This window comes from Pituophis catenifer, unplaced genomic scaffold, assembly GCF_029215685.1.
Source record: "Pituophis catenifer annectens isolate HBS135680 unplaced genomic scaffold, rPitCat1.0.hap2 SCAF_3, whole genome shotgun sequence".
Taxonomy (NCBI): domain Eukaryota; kingdom Metazoa; phylum Chordata; class Lepidosauria; order Squamata; family Colubridae; genus Pituophis; species Pituophis catenifer.
The window spans coordinates 156,594,147-156,618,333 of NW_027256883.1; the positions used below are offsets into that span (position 1 = coordinate 156,594,147).

General features: G+C 41.1%; 1 protein-coding gene across 3 annotated transcripts; it reads left to right on the forward strand.

The window, feature by feature from the left end:
- The first annotated feature begins 929 nt into the window (after positions 1-929).
- Positions 930-22,022, forward strand: TAL1 (TAL bHLH transcription factor 1, erythroid differentiation factor). 3 transcript variants are annotated; one of them, XM_070939571.1, is made up of 4 exons: positions 930-1,010; positions 8,306-8,887; positions 10,878-10,969; positions 20,935-22,022. In XM_070939571.1, exons 2-4 carry the CDS (start codon positions 8,307-8,309, stop codon positions 21,351-21,353), a joined length of 1,092 nt encoding a protein of 363 aa, XP_070795672.1. In that variant the 5' UTR covers positions 930-1,010; position 8,306; the 3' UTR covers positions 21,354-22,022. The 3 variants fall into 3 exon arrangements, with proteins under 3 accessions (XP_070795672.1, XP_070795673.1, XP_070795674.1); XM_070939572.1 differs by lacking the exons at positions 930-1,010; positions 8,306-8,887 and adding an exon at positions 9,427-9,483; XM_070939573.1 differs by lacking the exons at positions 930-1,010; positions 8,306-8,887 and adding an exon at positions 9,811-9,870.
- The last annotated feature ends 2,165 nt before the right edge of the window (positions 22,023-24,187 follow it).

The window sequence follows — 24,187 nt, forward strand, 5'->3', positions numbered from 1 at the left end:
CATATTAGTAGTCTACGGGATTTAAAATTATGAATTTAGTGGTCCCTGAGGTCCGAAAGGTTGGTGACCCCTGGTCCATATCATTCAAATTGTAGCAGCAAATCCTGGCAGGCTATTCCAGCGTTTCTTAATCTGGAGCCACTTGAAGATGTGTGGCTGGGGAATTCTGGGAGTTTAAATCTTATCCATCTTCAAGCCAGTCAAAGTGATTCTTACGTTGAATACTTCTTTTTTTTTTTTAAAGCACATTTATTTTATTGACAAGCTGTCCCTCCCGCGCTGCTCTTTTCAGCCGTTTATTTTTAAGCGACACCTCCTGCTCCCATCCCCACCCTATCTCCCCCTTAGCGGTACCGCACCAGTTTTATTTTGGCTCATTAAATTTAATTAAGAACAGGGTAGGTATTCCCTATTTAAATGGTGTGCGTGTGTGTGTGGAGGTGGGGATGGATAATCACCTCCAAGGAAGCTAAAAGAAAAGATCTTTATTCAAAAGTGGGCAGTCGTAGTGAGCATTTGATTATTCTCGCCCCCCCAACTCTTTGCTGTCTCTTTTTAAAGTGCACCTGAGCGCGCAAAACAGACACGTCTCGAAAGCTCTAAGGCGAGCGTTCCAAAATTCTTCTCTCTCTCTCTCTCTCTCTCTCTTTTTCTCTCTCTGCATATCCCTGCAATAATTTTCCGCTTTCCCTCGATAAAATTGCCAAATAATAATGAATCATTTCATAAATAATGGGTTTAGGGGCTTATCAGGGCAGGCGGGCCAGTGCCAGCGGCTTATCTCGGTTGGCCACGTTGCTCCAGCGATCCGCTCTCCATACTAAATAGGAAACTGGACGTGATGTGGGAATGAGTTCCCGGCGCTGCGAAGCCGCCCAGCACTTCTCCTCCTCCTCCTCCTCCTCTTTTTTTTTTTTTTTAATATACTATAGGAGGAAGGGGGGCCATACCAGCCTCCATGAACAGGCCGCAAAATGGCTCCAGTCATTTTCACCTACGAAAAACAAGTGGTGAGTAAAAGGGTCGGCTTTTTTTCTCTCTTTTTGTTTGGTTTGTTGTTCAAGAAAGAAAATCGCTTCGTAGGTTAGCCCCCTCCCCCACCCACCCACTCACACACCCACACACGCGCGCACACACACACACACACAAACAACCCGTGCCAACTTCACGTATAGCGGTAGAGGACGTGTTCTTTATTTTATTTCAAAAGGGCAGACAGCGAACCGCACAGGAAAAGCAGAAAGAACAATTCCTCTCTCCTCAAATTACCCACTTCCCTCTTTCCTTCTCTTATTTTTACACCCAGATGCTCCGTAGTAAAGAAGGGCGGGGGAGGAGGGGGAGACGGGAAGGACGGCCAAATCCTGGGGTGAATTGTTGATCTATTCTTGTTTTGCTCACTAGCAGCAGAAGGAGGGAAGGGGGGTCTTGTAGGAAACCTTCATGCTGAGCCAGAAAAGAAAATACTGGCGGAACTGGGGTTGCTGGAAGGCCGGGAAATGGGGAGTGGGCAGCGCCCCGAAGCGCCTTCAGTGCCCCGCGAGGCCCACGCGCGGGCTTGAGAGTAACCCCACGCCCCCCCTCCAATTTTTGCAACAGACAAGTTTTTTTTGGGGGGGGGGCTCTGAGAATAGCGGCCGGGCGGGTCACCCCCTAAAACTCGGTGGCTTTGGGGGAAGATTAAGACGTCGGGAAATCCGATTCGGCTGTCTTGAGTCCCTCGCTCTCCTCCCCGCCCCGTCTCCTTCCCCGCCCCACTCAATAATTCGATGTGCAGGAATGGAAATGAAGGACGATTTTCAATTGTGAAGTGCCAAGATATTAGCGGGGAAGGGAGGGAAGCGCCGGGAAAGAAGGGTGGCAAAATTCGGATGTGAGAAGAAGGCCGCTTGATTTCTCTGTTCTCTGAAACATTGCAAGCCTCAAAAAAAAAAAAAAAAAAAAAAAAAAAAGAGAGAGAGAGAGAGAGAGAGAGAGAGAGAGAGAGGCTTCCTTTGTAGGCTTCCTTGAAGAGTATTTCAAAAGGAAAAAGAAGACAAGAAAAGGAGAAACGAAAAGAATAGCTTGGCGCAGGGCATGGGATGTCTTGTTAAATATTTTTTTAAAAGTGTGGGGGGGACTGGGCAAAATATTATTTTTATGATCTAAAAGAGAATGTGCTTGCAGAGGTCTCATGTTAAAGGACTAGAAATGGAGGCATCCATTAATACAGCAAAATGATATAAGTTAGGACATCCAGAACAAGCTGGACGAAGGTAGTAAATAGTAATCAGGGAACTTGATTCCAAAAGAATTTGTTTAATAATGTGATTTAATATAATTAAATTGTATTTTTGAACCATGAGCCTATCCTCTTTGTTTATTAGAACTTCAAATCTAAAATTTCCACTGAACATTATTTACGATTAAAAAAATCAGGCTAGTAAATGAAGTCTTTATCATTTATCATTTATCTGGCAAATAGGAAAAAAATAGGAAATAGCAAATAGGAAAAAAAAAATCATACTATATTGATAAATGGCAGACAGATGGGACAGGCAAAATATAATTTCCTAAAGCTATTGTGCTAGTTCACCAAAGTCGTCTGATTCTTAATTGTGGTAACTATACATATCCTGTGAAGAAAATGTAAATAATGTGGCTATTAATACAGAAAGTGGCATGTCTTAATTCCAGAATAGGACAATATTCTACAACATTCCACAATAGCACAATATTAACACACATTGGCATGTGTAATAAAAGCAATCACTCGGTGTCTGCAATCACTTTATGAGTTGAAAGAAGAGACTGAAAATTGCATAAATCGGTAAAGTACATCACAGCTAGTCCTGAAACTATACTGGGATTGGAGAGAGGCCTCAGGATTGAGATCCAGGCTTGTTCCTATTTCTAGTAGACTGGATGTAATGAATGGAACTTGTCAGTCACAGCTAACTTGGATTCCATCATTTCAGTGGGGACTACTTGAATTTCTGGATCTGGTCTTCCATTCTTAATGGGGAAAACGCACATTACGTTCCTGGTGCCTTCATCTTTTTCAGGAATAGTTTTAACACTATGGGACTCATCTTGTTGAGCCTTCTCTCCTGGTGACAGGAAGGCTGCCTCAGGTCATGGCACCAGTAGCTCATGGTTGCCTTTTAAAACGATTGTATTGATGTCCCCATTGTAAAGTCACTGGCATCCTGTGACACGTTTATTAAGCTCGAATCGTGTTATTATAAACCATTTAAAATGCCTTATTTTTTTTTTTTTTAAACTCCTGGTGTGCTGGCCTAGAGACCTCTCCCGCTGGGAATTCTGGGAGTTGTAGTACAATCAACCCCGAAGCATAGGGGAGGCTTGGAGAAGGCGTATTCTCTAGCATAGCCTCGCTTTTTCCAGTAAGAACGAATATCTCTGACTTGCTCTGTCCCTCTTCTACAGCAGGCAGGCTGCCTCTTCAACCAATTCCTCCGGACGATCCAGCGGTGGTTTCGGCTGCCTCTGTCCGCTTTCTCAAAAACAAAACTCTTCCAAATGAGTACAGTACACAAGATAGGGTCTTTTTTTCTTTTTCTTTTTTTGTACCGGTAAGGAAGACACAAATATTCCCGAGCTCAACAAGAATCCTCTTTGACGAGAGGTCTAGGCTGCAGAACGCTCTAAAACGCGCATCCTTCTTCGACTAAGCCACGGTTCACATTATTGTGGCTCGCTGGCTAAATTTCAACGGGAGAGGGGGTCGCTACACGCTAAGCCAACATGGCAAACCCAAAACTAAGCCCATTCCTCTCCTACTGTGGTTTTAAAAATTTCATGATCCCAGCCTCCAAGGAAGAATATGTGAGTGTTTCTATCCTAAACACCAAACGGAGAATTTTTTTGGCGTTCTCGCTAGGCTGAAAATTCTCTAGGCTGCCTGAAACGGAACGGAATTTCTTCTGATCTGCGATCGGTTACCGCGATGGTGCAATCATCCTCCCTGTGGTGTCTCTCTCTCTCTCTCTCTCTTTTTTTGGGGGGGTGGTAGGTAGGGGTAGGTTGGCAGGGTTCGTTGTTTCTACTTCCAAGTCCCTGCGTCTCCCCCATTTCTTCCCCCCCCCCGCCTGCAGAGCTATCCGGCTGCAAGAGTTTCGGCGTTTCCCAGAAAGCCTCGGCCGAACCTTCGTTCGGCGCCTTAGGGAGGTGGAAAAGAAGGCGGCGGCCTTGGACAGCAAGAAGCTCTTGGCTGAGCCGGCAGCCCAGGTTGTTGCCTCTTCAGCCTGACAGGTGTGAATGAGGTTTTCCTGTACTAAGTAGGAAATTCTAATTTTTTTAAAAAAAGGGGGGGAGGGGGGAGCAGAGGAGGCAATCCAGAGACGCCAGATGAGAGATTGATGATCGACGAGGAAGATTTTCTGATTTACCCGCTAGCCTTTCCGAGGCTAGAGAAATCAACGCGATCGCTTTTGGGTTCTAAAGATCTTCCGAAAGATACCTTCGGAGTCAAGAGCCCGGGCATCAGATCTGCAAGTTAAAGCTGTGGGAGGAGTGGAGGACGGGGGGACGGGGAAGAAACACGTTTCCCAGAGAGGAGAGCTTTGCGGCGGTGGGCCTCCAAACCCACTGGATCGAGGTCGCTTTGGAACTCGGTGCTTTGCTGAGTGGGGAATTCTGGGAGTTGAAGTTGGAGTTCAAGGTTGGAGACCCCCTGGTTTAAACAGCAGGCTCCTAACATCGAAGTGTAGTTGAATTTGGGGCTTCTGGATCTCCCTTGCAAAACTCCAGTCGATCCCTGGATGGCAGCAAAGGTGTTTGAAATTATTGTTATCTGTACTTCCATCTACCGACATCCCCAGATTTGTAGCTCAAGATAGGGAAGCCCTAAATGAATCCCCCCCCCCCAGAATTGATAGTGTTTTCCATCAAAGAATCCGAGCCTAAGCCAAAAGGCATGTCCTTGGTTTGGACGTCACATTTTACGGACATTCAAGCCAGTACAGTCTGCAAAGTCCAGATATCTCTGATTTATTCAGTAAACAAAGAATGGCTAGTGCTAAACTCAGGCCCTCGCTAGCATGCTTCCGCTGCTGACCTTCCATTTAAGTCTGAAGACGGTGCAGCTTCATAGATGAGTTACAGCACAATCATGTATAAGTAGCTTGGGTCATATAACCAGTAAAGCCATAACATAATTTGTTTGGCTTTGGCTTACAGTGTTCTGTAGCTTACCCATGAAGCTAATTATGATAGTTTATCAGTCATAGTGGTGAATACACAGGAGACAAAGCAATCCCCCCCTTTAATGTTTCACAGGATTTGTACAAAGAGGACATTTGCTTAACTTGACAGTTTGGGTCAGTTTATTATTTATTTATTTATTTATTTATTTATTTATTTATTTATTTATTTATTTATTATTGGTTCGATTTATATGCCGCCCTTCACCAGAGATTCAGGGCGGCTTACAATGCGTTAAGCAATAGCCTTCATACTTTTGTATATACCTGCTTAGTAGGGTTTTCATGCCCCCCCTCCAGCGGTGTTTTTTTTTTTTTTAATACAAAGTCAGCTTATTGCCCCCACAATCCGGGTCCTCATTTTACCTACCTCGAAAGGATGTGAAGGCTGAGTCAACCTTGAGCCTGGTGAGATTTGAATTTGCAGTAATTGCAGGCAGCTGGTGTTACTTAACAGCATTTTAGTCTGCTGCGCCACCAAGTCTCTCTCTCTCTCTCTCTCTCTCTCCCTCCCTCCCCTCCCCTCCCTCCCTCCCTCCCTCCCTCTCTCTCTCTCTCTCTCTCTCTCTCTCTCTCTCTCTCCTCTTCTCTCTCTCTATATATATATATATATATATATATATATATATATATATATATATATAATATATATATATATTATATATATTGTTTTTCTTCTAGCCAGGTTTTCCCTACGTAGCCAAGGTTTTTTTTTTGTAGCTCCAGCTCAGTAGAATCACATCTACTCGGGTTCTGGGCTTTTTTCCTTTCTAACACCTAGCAAAAAAAAAAAAAAACCTTGGCTACGTAGGGAAAACCTGGCTAGAAGAAAAACATACATAAACCCTACGAAGAGTAAGAAAATTGATATATATATATTGATATTATATATATAAATCAAAATACACACACACACACATGTATGTATATGTATATGTATGCATATGTATGTATATGTATATGCATATGCATATGTATGTGTATGTGTATCATTGTGTGCTGATAAAGCCGACTCAGGTCTTTGCTTCACCTTCAATTCATCAGAAATTTTGCGTCCATTTTTCCCCCCCAACAAAAGAGAGCGAGCCGCCGCTTGGTTTTATATCTGAGGCGTGAAATTAACCCGGAGCTCAGTAGAGGAAAATCGAAGGAAAATAATTTGATTGCATTTAAGCAATTTCGAATGTTAGTTTCTTTAAGTCCACTTCACTAGTCAGTCGGAATATAAATTTGCTTCAATGGCCTTGTTTCTCCTCTGCGATAAGAATAAAAGTAATCACAATAATAATATTGCCTGGTCCTTAGCTTTCTCTTAATTGAAACAGGAAGGCGGGAGATTAAAGCTTAATCCCAAATGCATTTTTAGGGAATGTTTACTAGCAGTTAAGACCTACTGGACTGGTCTCTGACCAGAAAATGTGTTTGGGATTGTAGTTACTAGGAAGAAATCGGGAAAAGTGGTTATAGGATTACGCTCCCATATTTGGTGTGAAGTTTGGCGTTTCTAGAAAGAACGTTTTCGGCGATGAAATCCTTTTTCTTCCTTACCTCCAAAACATGATTTGAGCTGAACTTCCCGAATCCCAGGCCTCAACATTCCCGTTTGTCTCCTCTCCTTTGAAGCATTTCTTTATCTCCCTGCCTAGCAGGAAGCCGAGCATCCGTCTGCCCTGGGCATCTAAGAAAAGGGCATTTTTAGGTTATTTTCTTCCACCGATCCATATGACGAGGGTAATCTTTCCTGGGAGTTACCCTCGTCGCTCTACACGGGACAATTCAGTTTAAATGTGGTGGGGACTAGCCGTAAAAAATAGTGTGTTTGTGTGTCTGTGTGTTTGTGTGTATTCACTGACGAAATTCAGGGACGAAAGTGCGGCAGGAGCGTAACCTGAAATCAAGCGTCGGTCTCTGGAAACGCTTTCGGCCAAAATGTGCCTCTTTCCAGGTAGCGCACGGAGGCGCGGTTCCTCTCCGCTTATTTCCACGCGGCGCAGATTGGGAGGTGGAACGGCGCGGTTCTCCGTGGGGACCTCCGTGGGGGCATAGAGGCATTGATTCTCAGTGCCCAAGGTGAAGTCTTTGCGGCTATTTCTCGCCCTCGTTTTCCTTGCAATGCCGAGAGAATAAATTCGACTCCAGTCAGGGCGCTGTCAAAAATTGTATAAACCATTCTTACTACCCTACCCTGGTTTGTTTGCGATTGTTTTTCCTTCTGCCTTGCTACGATTTCTGATTTACACGCTCCCTCGCCCCTTATTAATAGAAGTGAAGCCGATTTCGTTTTTGTTCCCCGAAGGATTGAGCCGAATAATTAAAAAAGCGCCCGGTTTCCAACAAATTCCGTTCTAACCTTCGGGTTGAATTGTTCAGGTGGCCCTCTTGAAGGTTAACCCAACGGAGCGTTTTGATTTTTCGGCTCGCCCCCCCCCTCCCACGCTTTGGGAGTCCGCCGGCCAAGGCGCCACCAGGGTGGGCCAAGGAAGACCTGAGGAATTGGGAACGGAAAGGAAGAGTTCCCCATAAGGCTTCTCCCTCTTGTGAATGGGTGTTTGTGTGTGTTTGTGTGTGGTGTGTCTCAGAGGCCCCCGGAGGAAGGTCTCTTTGCGCCCTCCTTCGGGCCACGTGGGTATCCCCGGGACTGGGAGCTCGGCGCTTCGTGGGAAGCGCAAAATCGCCGAGCCAAGCGCAGCGCAGCTTTCCGGGCATCCAACCTCAAGCAGGGGCCCTCCGCCTCTGCCCGTGACCAGAGGGCCTTGTTCTCCTCCGCTGGGGCTCTTTGGCGACGCGGGGTTTTTCCTTCGGGATTTAACTTTCCCTCGGATGCCCCCTTCTTTCCTTTCTTCTCTGCCCCCCCTCTTTCCCGTCTCTGGCATTCCTGGGTTTCCCACCGCTCTCCTTCCTCCGCTTTTCCCTCCCTCCCGTCGCTCCTTTTCTTTCCCTGCTCTTCTTTCTCTCTTTGCGCTTTCTTCCTCTCTCCGGCTTTTTTTCTCTCCTTCTCTCCTTTCCCAATTTTTCTCTCCTCCTTTTCCGCTTCTCCCCCCCTCCTCCCCCCCTCATCCTGCCGCGCCCCTCCTTCACAAGCTCTCCTCTTCGCCCTCCAGGATGCTGATGGAGAGGTCCCCCAGTGACCCGCCGCGGGATGCGGCGCACGGAACCGGAGCTGGAGCGGAAGGCGTCGGCGAGCCGGATTTGGGACTGGGTTCCGGCAGCAGCAGCAGCACCGGCGGCGATCGGAGGCGCGGAGGAATGGCTCTCCCGGGGGAGCCGGCCTTGCTCGATGGGGTTGCCAAGGAAACGGGTCGGCCGCCCCCCTCCCCCGGCCCGGGGCCCCCTGCTGCGCCGGTGCCAGTGATCGAGCTGGTGCGCAACGGCCGCCCTATAAAAGCCAGGGACGCGCCGCCTGGGGCCCTGCAGAGCCAGAGAGAGCCAGACGCGACCAACAGCAGCATCAGCAGCATCAGAGCTCCGCGAGCCGAACCGGCCACCGCCACCGCTCTCGGCCTCGCCACCACCGCGGGCACCGGAGCGGGCACGCCCCCGGCCGGTGGTGGCATCGGCGGCGGCACAAGCAGCAGCAGCGACGTCCGCATGGTGCACCTCAGTCCTACGGCAGCCCCTGCGCTCCCGCCGCCGGCCAGAGCCATGCTCTACGGCCTCGGGGCTCCGCTCAGCGCCGCCAGCAGGTCCGTTGCTTCGGATCGGGGGCTTTGGGGGGGGTGAGATGGGGAGGCAAACGGAACCGGGTGGGAAGGAGGAAAGAAACGGTTCTCCGTTAGCTTCTCCTTGATTCCTGTCCCCACAGAGGAGGAGATCTTCCCCGCTGCCCGCCTGAGTTTTGGCCCGCATCCGTCCTTTGCTTCTCAAAGAACCAACCCAGCAGTTGGTTCCGCTGACGCTGCCTTCTCTGCCTTTATGCTTTCTCTTTGTCCCCCCGCCGGTTTTCCTTCTCCGGGTGGGAAGGTTGGGCTGTGAAGCCCGCTAAGTCTCTCTCTTTCTCTTTGGCTAAATCTACTCCTAATGGACTATATAGGTAGATGTGTGTGGTGGGGGTTTATGAATGTGCGTGTATGCCCACGCGCGGGTTTAGCTGCTGCTGTGCCATGAAGTCGATGCGATTTTCCTCCCTGAGCCGATGGTCCGAAAAGGGGGAAGAAAAAAAAAAAGGCGCCCTGGTAGCGCAGCAGACTAAAGCACTGTTATTAATATCAGCTGCCTGCAATTACTGCAAGTTCAAATCTCACCAGGCTCAAGGTTGACTCAGCCTTCCATCCTATCAAAGGTAGGTAAAATGAGGACCCGGATTATGGGGGCAATAAGCTGACTTTGTATAAAATATACAAAAGTATGAAGGCTATTGCTTAACGCACTGTAAGCCGCCCTGAGTCTCCGGAGAAGGGCGGCATATAAATCAAATTTTAAAAAAATGGACAATCGAAGCAAACCAATCTTCTCTTCTTCCTGCTGTCAGTCTGTATTAAAGTCACAACAACGTTTCCTGCTGAAAGTAAGGCTAGGTTAAAAGACAGCATTAAGTGCCCGATTCATGTCCATGTAACCTGATGCCTTCTAGATATGTGGGACTACTTTTCCAATCACCCTTGGGCACCTTGGTTGGACGATGATGGGCATTGTAATCCATAGATCTTGGAGGCACCATATTGGCAAGGTTGGTACAGATCATTTATCAAAATGTGGCAGGTTTGCATCAAAGCTCTTTAAAAATGTTGCCCCCCCCACCCCGTTCCACCTTCTTGTTCAAAGAAACGGTTAAACACGAAATGGTTACTTGTAAGAGATGCAATATTTGTAATAGCATCAAAGCATAAATTTGGGGGAAATGCCTGAATCAAGGGGGAAAAAATCATCCTAGAAATTATGTTTAGTGTTAATGGATGTTTATTCGTGTGTTGTCATTATTATTTAGGCAATCATTTTCCCTCCACTGCAGAAATGCAGTACTCATTAACATACATGTATTACACAAGCTAGGAATGAACATTGTGAAAAAGAAAGAGGACCAAGCGAGTTAGTGTTTTTTTTAATAATCTTATTGGGTATTTTTAACATTGATTTTGCTTGTTTTTATTGTTGTGAGCCGCCCTGAGTCCTTTCGGAGATAGGGCGGCATACAAGTTTAAATAATAAATAAATAAATAAATAAATAGCGTAAAGGGTTAGGAAAGGTATGAGCAACATTTCTGGAAGCTAAATACCGTAATCCTGGTAATTGTTGGATGGACCAGACAATTCTTCAAAATGTGCTTCACAATGTATTTTAATTCTTCTGTTAGAAATGCTTGACAAGTGCAGAAGTCAATTGTGTTAAGCATCTGGAACTGAAAAGCATTTATTTAGATTTCTTGTTATAAAATTGCTTCATGCTAAAAGTGTGATAAACATTGGCAACACATGGTGCACAAACGACAACAACAGACAACATATCTATTGTGGGAAGTGTGCCTATTATGTATATTCTCAGCAGTAGAAAATAATGTTGAGGCTCTAATCCTTACTGGTGGATTTACCACCACCAAATTCAATAGGACTATTTTTTTTTTTTTTTGAGATTGGATGTTTGTTCAGATTGCAATTGAATGATGGATTTCAGCAGAGGTCTGCAGAGCTAATTTCTCTCCCTCCCCCCCCCCCCCCTTTCTGCTTTTTCCTTTGTAGTGGATTTTTTGGTGAACCCGAAAACTTTTCAATGTATAACAACAACCGAGTGAAAAGAAGACCATCCCCCTATGAAGTGGAGCTCTCTGATGGTGAGCTGATCCCCACCGCCACAACACTCCCCCCCCCCCCCCCCCGTGCTTCTTTGTGGGTAGTATGGCAATTCCTATTTCATTCCTTGTATTGCTGGGTGATGATGGTGATGGAGGTGGGGTGGGTGGGTGGGTGGGCTGGGATCTCTAGAGGCAGGAAATTCTTGCGTAGTGCAATTTATAGCTTGCAGCTTGGACTTCCAACAAAATGTTGTGTGCTTTGTTTTGCCCTCTTCATAGATAACAAGGAAGCCAGAGACTTCCAACAAAATGTTGTGTGCTTTGTTTTGCCCTCTTCATAGATAACAAGGAAGCCAGAATTCCATGGTTAGTGAGCAGTTATTTTGTTCCCTGTTTTAAATTTTGGATAGATGGATGGATGTATAGGTAGATAAAAGTTAGATATAGATAAATAGGTAGATTAGATGATAGATAGATAGATAGACAGACAGACAGATAGATAGATAGATAGATAGATAGATAGATAGATAGATAGATAGATAGATGATAGATAAATAGATGGATGGATGATAGAGGCTTTATGGCTCCTTCAGAGCTGTTCCTGTAATCTGTAACAACTGTGAACTAAAATCAGCATTTTATTTTATTTTTTAAATGTAATCTGTTAATGTTGAAGGAAGGGCAGTGCTTGGAAGCTACAGGTTGCAATTCAAATATTTCCTTATTTTCTTCAAATGTGTTGCTTAATTGGGATGAACTCTCCTGTCATATATCATACCTCATTGGCCTGCTGTGGTAGGGAATGGATTGCAATAAAGCACCAGGTTTTGTGCTGGCATTTTGCAAGTTCCAGACCAGAGAAAGCCCAGAGAATCAAAAGGTAGATTAATTTATGGTTTGGAATTGCAGATGGGAAGGAAATAAAAAGGGAAATGGGACAGCCTCATTTCTCAGTCCAGAAGGAATCTGATTGCACCTTTTGAAATCGTATTCAATTAAAAAGCATAAAAGCTACAACTCCCTTCAACAGAAGCATGTGGTGGCTAAATGATAGAGGGAGCCTTCCCACTCCTTCCCTTCTCATGTCATCCCAATTTAAATTCATTTTGCATGAGTTTTGCTACCTCTCACATTTGATGAAATGAGTTGTTGCTTATACCTTGTTACCTTTTTAAGTGTTTTGTTTATTGTTTTTAATTAACGGGGCCAAATTTATATATGTATATTTTTAACTGTATTTTAATATTTGTACTTGATGTTTTTACTTGGCTGTTCACCGCCCTGAGTCCTCAGGGAAAAGGGCGGTATACAAATTCAAAATAAAATAAATAAAAATAAATCTGAAAAGATGCTACCAAGTTCCTTCTGGTTTTTACACTGCCCTAGACTTACACAATTCTCTGTGTGTATAACCACATTTGTTCCTTAACAAATAAAGGTAGAAATTGGGGAGGTGTAGCATCTGTGTTTTAAACTCCCTGTGCAACTCCCAAGCCACGTATGTATTTAGCCTTTCCTGGAGTTTGTTTATTAATTCTGGAACTTACTGAAATGTAAACACAAACATGTCATTTTATGCCTTTGAAAGTAAAAAAACAAAACAAAAACAGAGGATAATGGTTTGACAAATGCATTACATTCTACATTACTATGTAGAATGGCTTCCAGGCATTTAAAAGCAGAGCAAAAAATGAAGTGGGGGTCAATGCAAGATTTAGTTTGAAGCCATTTTAGATTATATATCGATAGCATTGTGACTTTTGTCTAATTTGTCTTTCATTTTGATGAAAGCATAGATCCAGCAAATGTGCTATATATACAACATGGCATTTGTATTCATCTTAGTTATATATTAGGTTTATATGAATTTTTGATGCTCTGAATCAGTTTGGACTGATCCACAGGATCAGATCAATGGATCCCCCGAACCATGGGTCCCTGGAAGGGCTCAAAAAGGTATAGAAGGCAGTTGCAAATGAAGCCCTTTTTATGATACGTATACCAAAGGGGCAGGGCTTCGATCACATGGTTGTGGCTGTCAGCTTTACTCTTTTGATCTTCCTCTCCATGGACATTCTTGAACTGAACACATTTAAATCAAATCAGACCAATGTGTAGATTTTCCACGCATGGATGTGTACATTTAATGGTCTAAATTAATCCCAATTGAATCTAATTGGATTTATCTAAGACACGGGTGTCAAACTCGCGGTGTCACGTTGCCATCATGTGATGTATCATGATGTTTTTCCCCTTCGCGGAGCTGGGGTGGGTGTGGCCTGCGTGTGACACATCCAGCCCGCGGGCTCCCAGTTTGACACCCCTGGTCTAAGACATTTGGTTTGAACTGATTCAATGTTCATGTTTACATAACCCTAGATCCATATATTCAAGATGTTACCGTGTTTCCCCGAAAATAAGACCCTGTCTTATATTTTTTTGAACCCTGAAATAAGTGCTTGGCGTTATTGCCATGCGCTCAAAAGCCCAATTGGGCTTATCATCAGGGGATGCCTTATTTTGGGGGAAACAGGGTAATATCAGTCTACAAAGTCTCAGCAACTCAGATTCTGTATAAGTAAAGTCTGTGCAATTAAGATCTACACTAATAATCTGGAATATAATCTGGACCGACAACCTCTCTGTACAGAGAGGTACACTCTGGTAAACCTCTCGATTTACCACAGTTCATTTAGTGACCATTCAAAATCATAATGGCACTGAAAAAAATTGATTTATGACCAGTTTTCACACTTATGACTGTTTTAGCATCCCACCATGGTCATATGATCAAAATTCAGACACTTGGCAATTGTTTCACATTTATGACGGTTGCAGTATCCTGGGGTGACGTGATCCGCTTTTGTGACCTTCTGTCAAGCAAAGTCAATGGGGAAGCCAGATTCACTTAACAACAATTCGACTAATCTAACAACTGCAGTGATTCCCTTAACAACTGTGACAAGAAAGGTCGTAAAATGGGACAAATTCACTTAACCAATACTTAGCAACACTTAGCAAGAGAAATTTTGGACTGAATTGGGATCGTAAGTCAAGAACCACCTGTATTTGTGGTCTCAGTAAGGCAGTGACTTCAAAGGATGTAGATAGGCTCTGGAAGGCTAAAAGGAAGAGTGGACAATGTTGGAGGCTTGATGGGTCAGGCATTGTACAGGTGAGGAGTAAGCAAAGCCAACATCAGGATGAGCCTTTATGAACGTGGAGAAAAAGCTGTGGTCGTAGCTCTAGCAACTGTTATTGAGCAAGCCCCAGCTGTCATGTATTGCTCATTTGTTCAAGAGCTGCTAAGAAGAGATTCAATTATTATGACGGGGCCGACTTAGTTATCCCAGAGCAGCCGTGCTGAACCTAGTGCTCTTCTGATATTGTGAATTCAGCTCTCCTAACTCCTGGCAAAAATTGCCCTAAGGATAATTAATTGGCTCAATGCCAAACAACGGTCAGGACCTTTTCCCAGTTTACGATTATTTAAGAAGATGGGCAGGAATTTTAATAGATTTTAAAGCCATACAAATGCCTAATTGATTTGGTCACGATTTTACCATTTTTTCCCCATATATAATAACCGATGTTTAAGCTGCAGAGTTAAACTTGAAAACCTCAAATTCAATTAAATTCATTCTCTCCCCTAATTTTGTATCATCAAAATGGGGTTTCAGATTTTGATCATCTGATTTTGGCATATGTTGGTGATCTTTTTCTTTTAACATATATGCATATTTCCTTCATATTCCTTCATGCTTCCTTAGTACTCATTTATTAACTACTGATACTTTAATAGTTCAACTTTTAGATAGCTCTATATCAGAGCCACAACATTTATTAATAAGCACAGCACATAAATGTTTCATGATACTTTTTAGAAGTTCATTTAATAACTGAAATTTCAATGCTTATCTAAGTTGGATTTTGCATGGATCATCCATTTCAAATAGTCAGGTTGGCTGCTAAGCTGTTGGGTACGATAGTGTAACAGAAACAACACTTCTTCCATTTAATAAGTGATCACCATTTCCTATAGATTTGCCAACTGGAATAGGAGACCAATATTTGTATTATTCTAAATAAGCTCACTGAAAACAAATGCCCCATGTTTATCTCAGGTCAGATGCCCCATGCTTATCTCAGGTCAGATAAGACCTATCCTCTGTAATCTCAGAAGTGAGGTGATGTGATCATAATTTTAAGAAACAGGAAAGCAGATTTTAATTGAATGTTAGAGCTATTTAACAGTGGGACCAGTCATTAGTAAAGATGTTGAACTTTGCTTTGATGGGTTAGGTTTAGTAAAGACTGGAGAGGCATCTCTTGGTATGAATTAAATTGGATTGCTTGATAGTGTGATTGATAGGCTAAATGGCCTCTTTATTATTTTACCTTTTAGAAAATACCTGAAATTATTTGGCCATGAATTTTGAGAAAGAATAGGGGAGACTTGTACTTTAAAACTCTTGAGGATGGGGAGTTACAGTTAGTCATTGCTTGCTAAAATATGCTTTTTTATTTTATAGTTTATCAGCACTAGCTTTTAAAAACCAGCATGTAAAAAAATAAATGGGTCTTTTGGTGGCAAAGCAGGAAACTTGTCATTTGGTGCATTGCTGAGCTCCATTTTCTCTCTGATGTGGATAGAGATTTTGTGAAAGTGCTTTTCCCCATTGTGTAGCCAGTGGAAGGAGTCATAAGTGAGAGCAATCTGAAATTAATTCAAATTAGAACGAAGACAGTGCAATGGTCATAGGGAGTAGATTTTGAGATAGAGATAAGAGACATAAATAGATAGACGATAAACAGACAGACAGACAGACAGACAGACATGAGAGAGAGAAAGGGAGGGAGGGAAGAAGGGAGGGAGGGAGGGACTGGCCGCCAACTGACTCCTAACTGGGTTTATACATAATGTATCCAAAGTAGGATAATTTTGAGCCTGGTGACTTGTGGCTCCAGTGAGAACCCTGGGTTCATTTGTCTGATGATTCATTTGTTTGTTTCCTTGGCTGTCACAGAATTTTCAGGAGTTCTTCAAAGGGAGTGGATTTGCAGGTTTATTGTCATTTTAATAACTGCTTCATTTGCCTTCAAATATATTTCTCATTTGCCTGGAAATAGAGACTATTAGTGTCCACATTTTTCCTCTAACTCCTCAAGCATCACAAAATAATAATAATAATATTCTTTAAAAGCAGAGGGATTTGTTTTAAACTGAGCGTAGCAAACATTTATTTCAAATAGATATTTATTCCTGTTCTCAACTTCTCTCCAATTTCAGCCTTTCTTGATTTCAGCATTAGAATTTAAAAGGCAAGAGACTAATTGTATTGCTGTTGTGGTTAAAAAAAAGAGAGAACAGAAATCCATGCCCATTTTCTATTGCTGATCCTCACAACTCCTAGCCATAGTCCTAATCTACTTGCTCATCATTTGGAAAACCCATTAATATTTTAATATTGAGATTTAGAGATAAAAGCCTTATGGCTATTTCCATCACTAGTAACTTGCCAGCAACTTTCTTGGTGAAATGAAATCAAGACTGTCCTCATTACTGCTATTCTGGAACAGCTATGGCCGATGATGCTAGAAGATAGAATGTACTAAAATTTTATGGCATACATAAATTAATAGAAATTAATTTTCTAGCATCATTGCAATGAACAGAATTGCAGGTACAGTCATTCATACCTTTAAGGCCCATGTCCCCTGTAAGTTCCTTTTGTTTGTGATTGGAAACAGAATTAAAAACACAAGTGCCAGTATTTACTTTGCCCATCTTACCACTGAATGCTAAAAATCAGTGAAACTTCTTTTTAATACTTGAGTATGAACAGATTAAATTTCAAATGACCTGATTTGTCTACTTTTCAGTCAGCAAATGTGATATTTAGATGAAAAATGTAAAATATTGTCCAAGTTGTTATTTTTAAAACAATTTTTTTTTGCATTATTTAGTGATCTAACAGTGACATGGTGAGTACCAAAAAGAAGGCATTTCTCATAGCATTTCATCAAAGTGCTTAGAGCTGGACTCTAAATTATGGAGTTTGAGAGGGATTGGGGAGATACATAATTTGGAAAAGAAAGAACATTCTAACATACAATTAAAATGCTAGTGAAATAGTATGCAAGCTTTCAGGACCTTTCAGTACTGACTTTTGGTGCAAATTTAGGACTGTACTTTGCACTGTAAATGTCTATTCAATTAACCTAAGGCTTTGGAACAATGGTGTGGCCACAGGACCAATCAAGTAAAGCAATATTGAGCTATTCCCACAACACTATCAAACAATTTAGTAAGGTTGTATTACTACTGGTATTATTCTTTTCATCTTTCCTATTATCTCCTTTACTACTTATGACTATAACTTTGTTGCTTATATCTTTACAATTTATATTGTTTTATTTAGTTTCCTAGTGTGATGTAGGCTGATTGCTTATTTAGTATCCTATGACTATCACTAAATGTTGTATCTTATGATTTATGATGAATGTATTTTTATGATGACTATGATCATGATTTATCACTTATAGCTTTATGTACATTGAGAGCTTATGCACCAAAGACAAATTCCTTGGCCACATGGCCAATAAAGAATTCTATTCTATTCTAAAAGAAGACATACATACTATGAAATGTTAGTTCAGGAGAAGAGAAAAGGTAAAAGTAAAGGTTTCCCCTGTCCAGTCATGTCTAACTCTAGGGGGCGGTGCTGCTCTATGTTTCATAGCTGAGGGAGCCAGCATTAACCGAAGATGCTTCTGTGGTCATGTGGCCAGCATGGCTATACGCTGCGGTGCATGGAATGTTGTTATCTCTCACTGAAATGGTACCTATTTATCTACTCGCATTTGCATGCTTTCAAACTGCTAGGATTTCAGGAGCTGGGAAAGTAATGGAAGCTCACTATCGTGCAGTGCTCAGGTTTTGAACCCGGGGCTGACAGTTTTCTAGCTGACAAGCTCAGCATCTTTAAAGTAGAAGCTTTCTTCTGATTCTCCCGTATCCCTCCTCAAAATAAGCCTGTGCATTCAGGAGCCATCAAATGCTCAAATGAAGGTTTGCAGCACAGATTCTTCTGTCCCTGCCAAGCAATACAGAATACACAGGAGTGCTGGAACATAAAAAGGGAAGAAGATGCAAAACATAGTTATAGGAAAGGATGTAGAACAATGAGAAATCTAAACCTGAACTGGCTGTCCATGGCAATGGTGGTGGTGGTTAGAAGGTCCCCCTCAGAAATGAAGCCGATGAGAAATGGAAGAAGCAAAGGCAACTAATAGCAATATAATATAAAATTATAATTTTAATATGAAAAGAATAATGCTGATGCTTTATGGGAAACATAATCTTTAAAATCCATTTATTTTATAATGCAAGAATCTCTTCTGCTTAGACCTCATATCTTAGAAGGGATGATGTGTGATGTTGTTCTTTTAGAATAAATACTGTGAAAAAGTTAACCGTGAAATCCTTATAAAACCAGAGGGATTAGAGAAAACCTATTGTAGAGTAGATAGAATAATCACATAAGAAACTGACGAGCAAATAGAGTAAAATTGATTTTCTCAGTTCATTAAAAACCTATAGACTACATCCATGTCAGCTCAAGACTATGATGATAACACATTTGAGCTTTAATACCATATTAACGAAGAAAATATTATAGAACATTGAAGTACTGAATGCAACACAGAATAGCATCTCAGATAATTATACTTTCAATATTGGATTTGATTACTTTTCCAGAAATTTCATTTCTTTTCAAAATTAAAAAAAACACCAATGATAACATATGAGAATATATTTAAAATGGCACTCAATCATATGAAAAAGCAACCCTAAATTGTATTTGATTTTATCATATCTGCAAAAATCTGTTTTCTTATATGGGCAGTTATACATAAGAGAGTCTAGGCTTGGATCATTTAAAAACTTTAAAATGCTATAGTTATGTGAAAAATATTTACTAGGAAAAAATACATGTTAAACCTCTGAAGAAATAGAGACCATCTCAATATTTTCTAAAAGCGTCTGTAATTCTATTCAATTGCCGTTTCAATGCTTCAAAGAATCACTATTGGTCTGTATTTATTTTTGGATCAATCCCTTACAGAACACTCTATATCATACTTTCATGCTGTCCATTCATGTCATTTCTTTTATATTTCAGTTATCATATAGTCAAGATAAGTGGTCAACATTTCTAAGATGTGCACAAATGATTCCAGAACGTAGCTACACTTTTCAGAACAGATTTTTATTCTAGTTATCTTAGACAGATGGAACTTCTATTAAATAACTAACAGTGATGGATCCTTGATTTGGTGTGTTCTCCGGTGTACAATAATATCAAACTCACATAGTCCTAAAATGAAGCTAATTTTTTGCATAATTTTCCAGCGCTAATGTCAATTCAAGATACTAGTGTAATTTTGCTTCTGTTAATTATCTCTATTCCTGATAAAAATGGAATTTATAATATGGAAGTCATAGGAACAGGTTGTTTCTTCATAAACATCACCCAAACATACTGGTTATTTGTTTTCCTACCAAAAGAATATATACCCAGCCTTTCTAACGGCAGTGTGCTACTGCACAGAATGTGTCTCGCAACCATTTAAAGCCACAAAGGAATACAATTAGTACTATAAAGACATCAAGGCAATAAATATACAGAGGGGAGCTAATAGATAAACAGCTTTTAAACTTGTTAGGCCAAAGCCTGCCAGAATAGAAATATCCTTACCAGTTTGTGAAAAATATTTGGAGGGGGACTATCCATTCTCCAGAGGACAGAGAATTCCACAGTGTTGGTGGAATCACCAAGGAAGGTCTTATTGGTTATCATCAACCATGCTTTCATCTCAAAGAAACCTTCTTAATAATAGAAAGCAAGCAACTGGTATGGAAGAAAGCCATTTTTCTTGTAGATGGACCCCAAATTACTCTGGTCTTAAAAGGCAGACAAATTATGAAACTTGCAGGAGAGGTCTACCTTGATCCCACATGCTTGCTTAATCATTCTTGACCAATTCTGGTGAGTGATTCTAAACCAACTTGAACTTTGAAAAGTTATTCAGATAATCAACAAGAAGCTCTTGCCTTGACCGGTTAAGAAGAATCTGTGAGCGTATGAGGATAATTTTACTTAAATATTTATATATTTCTGTCCAAGCCCAGGCCATCTTTTGGCCTCGTTGAGGAGCTACTGGTATTGCTGGGTTTCCACTGGCACTAATATCTAGAGCTGCCATTTTAAATTTTTACCAATGTCCCCCATTTCATTAAGGAATATTTAGGGATGAAAATTTACTGCTTTTTCTTTTCTTTCAGAATCCAGCCAGGGTGTTAAATGTTAAATTTAATTGACCATTTTTTCCTCTTTTTTGCACACTATTTTGTTTTCTTTTTTGTTGTTGTGAGGGTTAAATGTATGCTTTTGTTTTATTTTATTTTTCTTGTTTGTTTTACTGTTTGGTATTTTATTTTTTTATGATAAAATAATGAATAATATTTTTTAAAAATGGTCATTTAGGCTCATTTTTAACTGTTTTGAAGGGCTCAGAACAGTGCATTTTGGGGGCCCTTGAGAAAAAAATTAAAAATGGTGGGTTATTATTACTGCCATGAGATATGCCTGCAGCTGGAGGCTCACTGATGTAGGAGGATACTTTGAGAAAGGTATCAATTTCTGCAAGACAAAAATGAAATGTCTTTTTCATGGCTGACAACCCTCCTAACATCCAAATATCTTGTTTAACATATAAGGTTTTAACATTTAAATTATTCTTACAGAGCAAAATAACAATGAAGCCCCTTTGTTTTCATATTTGTTTTCCATATGTATCAGATGATCTGATCCCAACTTATGGAACAAAATTTATTTAACCTTAACCCCAATTTTGTTAGTAATAGATGCACGTGTGCTAGCTAGCTGGCATTCTGGCTGTTTTTCTGTAACTAACCTTGCGTTTCTGATTTTCTTTAGGCCCTCACACAAAAGTGGTCCGTCGAATATTCACAAACAGCCGCGAGAGATGGAGGCAGCAGAACGTCAATGGAGCTTTTGCTGAGCTTCGGAAGCTCATCCCAACTCACCCACCTGACAAAAAGCTCAGCAAGAATGAAATATTACGCCTAGCTATGAAATACATCAACTTCTTAGCCAAACTGCTCAATGACCAAGAAGAGGAAGGGAACCAGCGGGGTAAAGTACACAAAGAGACTGGCATAGTGCAAGAAGACCTTCTTCAGGACATGTTGTCCCCAAATTCAAGCTGTGAAAGTTCATTAGATGGAGCAGGAAGCCCAGACAGTTTCACGGAGGAGCATGAAACGTTAGATCCTAAGCATACAAGAGGCCTCCATCATTCCCTTCTTCCCATCGAGAACAATGCCCAGCGATGATGAACCAGCACAGAGCATCCCAGAATACCTGATGTCTGGATTGTATGCATGTCCTCCCTTTCTTCTTCCTTCTTCTTTATCTAAGACAGAGCGAATAAGGGGTACTTCCAAGTTTCTTTTCAACGTGAACAAATTGACGGAAATAAAGAATGAGTATCCAGGTGTACAGAACAATTTCCTGCTTATGTCACCAGTGAAACATAGGCCTTGCTAGTTGCGTTTTTGAAAAGTTTAACACAGAAGGGCTGAAATATGCAGGCAGCTCATTTTGTGTTTGTTTGAGGTTTACAAAAGGATTGAACTGAGACTTCATCCTTCTGCTGATTGCCTATGCTCTTGTTTTGCCTTGTCTCTCAGCTTTTTGGACCCAAGCTTCTTCAGTTCTGTGTGGCTGTTGACATTGAAATTTTTTCATGTTGTATGGTGTTCTTTTCCAGGTATCTTTGAGGAAATGTACGCAACTCATTTACCTTCAGACCTGAGCTTTGGTGAAGTACTATTTGTGAGAACACATAATTTTCATTCTGGCCTTTTGTTTCCTTTCTTTCAAAAAACACCTCCATTCATTTCTCACAGGTTTGAATTGTTTGAGGTCTTGTATTTCTGATGTGGATTTAAAAGGAATGCTAATGTGCAGTATTTGCTGAAAAATAAAGGTACACCATTTAAGATTTATTTCTCAACTTTTGACACTTCATCAGAGGGATGTTTCCTTCAAGCATGGCTAAGCAACAGGGTCCTTGAAGGTTTACCTTCAGTTTCCCTGGTTTTATCTTCTCTGACAAAAGTGTAATGAGAAATGTTGTTTGTGTGTATTTATATGTAAGGCTGGTACAAACAATGTTTCAGTAATGCACTTTGACTTGCTTAGATTTACATATATTAAGGTGATAAGGCACAATCCAATTGGAGCTTCTTCTTCACAAGATCCATGGAACTAAATGGGAAATCTCCATGGAAAATCCATAGAAGGTTGTGTGTTACATGGCTGTTTAGTAAATGTGGTACATGCTGATTGCTCCCAACTGTACTATGGTCCATATATAGGAGTTTTTGCAGAAGAAGCTCCTAGAGGACAATGCTCAAGTGGTACTTTTCTTTCCAAAATTTGCTTGGTTCCAGAATGAATTTGCATTCTGTTGGGTATTGTAATTCTGTGAACAGTGGTATATGCAGCAAACCACGATGATGCCAAAACAACAATATGAACATGAGGTTGCATTATACAAATGTGTCATTATGTTCTATTGTCCCAATGTCTGATACAAGTATGTTAGCCACATTTGTGTGACAACAGTGTCACACAGTTTTGTCATTTCCCTTCCTTGCTTCTCTGCAGTTGCCTAAGTGACTGTTTTCTGTGCCATCTACTCTGTCTCTCCAGCCATTCCCTCATACTGGTGCAGCTAATCATCTGAAGTACCTGTTCCACCTTGTTTTCCCCTCTTTACCATTAAAACAATGACAGTCTACATTATCAAGGGAGGACTGCTGAAGATTGTGAAATTAGTTTGAGATTGGTTTTGGTATAATATTTGTTAGTTACAGTCAACCTTTGTTTCTGTGGAGTTTGTGAAATCATGGTTATTCATTCTTGGATAGTTTTATGGAAACATTATATTTTCCAGATATGCACCTGAGATCTTAAATATATGAGCAAACAAGTGGAATGTGAATTTGTTAAACAAAGTGTCTGCAAATGCAAGTATGATTGAAGTACCTATGCTGGGAAATTACATTTGGTTGACCTTTCTAGATTTGACTTTGTGTTATAAAAAACAACAGCAATTTTAGTGATTCAAGGCACAATTCAGAACTTTATATTTTTTTTTTTTTTTTTTTTAATTTGATTTATATGCCGCCCTTCTCCGAAGACTCAGGGCGGCTTACAATGTGCTCAGCAATAGCCTTCATCCTTTTGTATATTTATACAAAGTCAGCTTATTGCCCCCACAAACTGGGTCCTCATTTCACCTACCTTAGAAAGGATGGAAGGCTGAGTCAACCTTGAGCCTTGGCGGGATTCGAACCCTGCAGTAATTGCAGGCAGCTGGTCTTAAGCAGCTTAATAACAGGGTGCCTCAAACCCTTGTACTACCATGGATGTTCATCCATTGTTGACTATGAAGGATGCAGTGTAGAAAATGTAAGGAATACTTGTTTTTCCTTCTCGGTTGTAGTGTTTGCCTTGTTAATAAAAAAATTATGGTTGCTTGGGCATTCAGACAGATGTATACAAGGTTTTTTCCCCTATCACAGATTGTTCATGAATTCTCTGATATGTGTATATGTGTGTTTGTTAAAGTATTTTTCTATTGAGCAAACAGTTTTGAAAAAAGAACTATTGTCTTTTGTTGTTCGTATGGGTGGGAGTGAAAGACACATTGCTTCATGAGCTGCATGTTGTTCCAAAAAGATTCAAAGGTATTGTGAATAATGTAAAAGTTATTGCTGAGGAATAAATGGCTTATTAACCATTGCTTATTATTAAAGCCTCTCCCTTCAAAAATCTAGAAACAACAACAATAACAGGAAGGGATCTATAGACTGGAAACAGAACTTGGAAGTCAAATTAAAGCAATTGGAAAGTATCTGATTGTGACTTTCTGAGATGGTGCTCACTGGGGTGTGTTATGTGTTAAAGAAGGTGGTAGCTACAGCAGTATGACCAAACTGCTCTTTTCTATGTGACAAAAATACAAAGGGATGGGGCTTTGATTGTACTGCCATGGCTGCCATCTTATTTTTCTTTTTTTTTCATTGCTCCCATGAACACCATGTCAAGGACTACTCTGCTAACATGTTTCGTTCATGGTCTTTTATAGCCTAGCCAT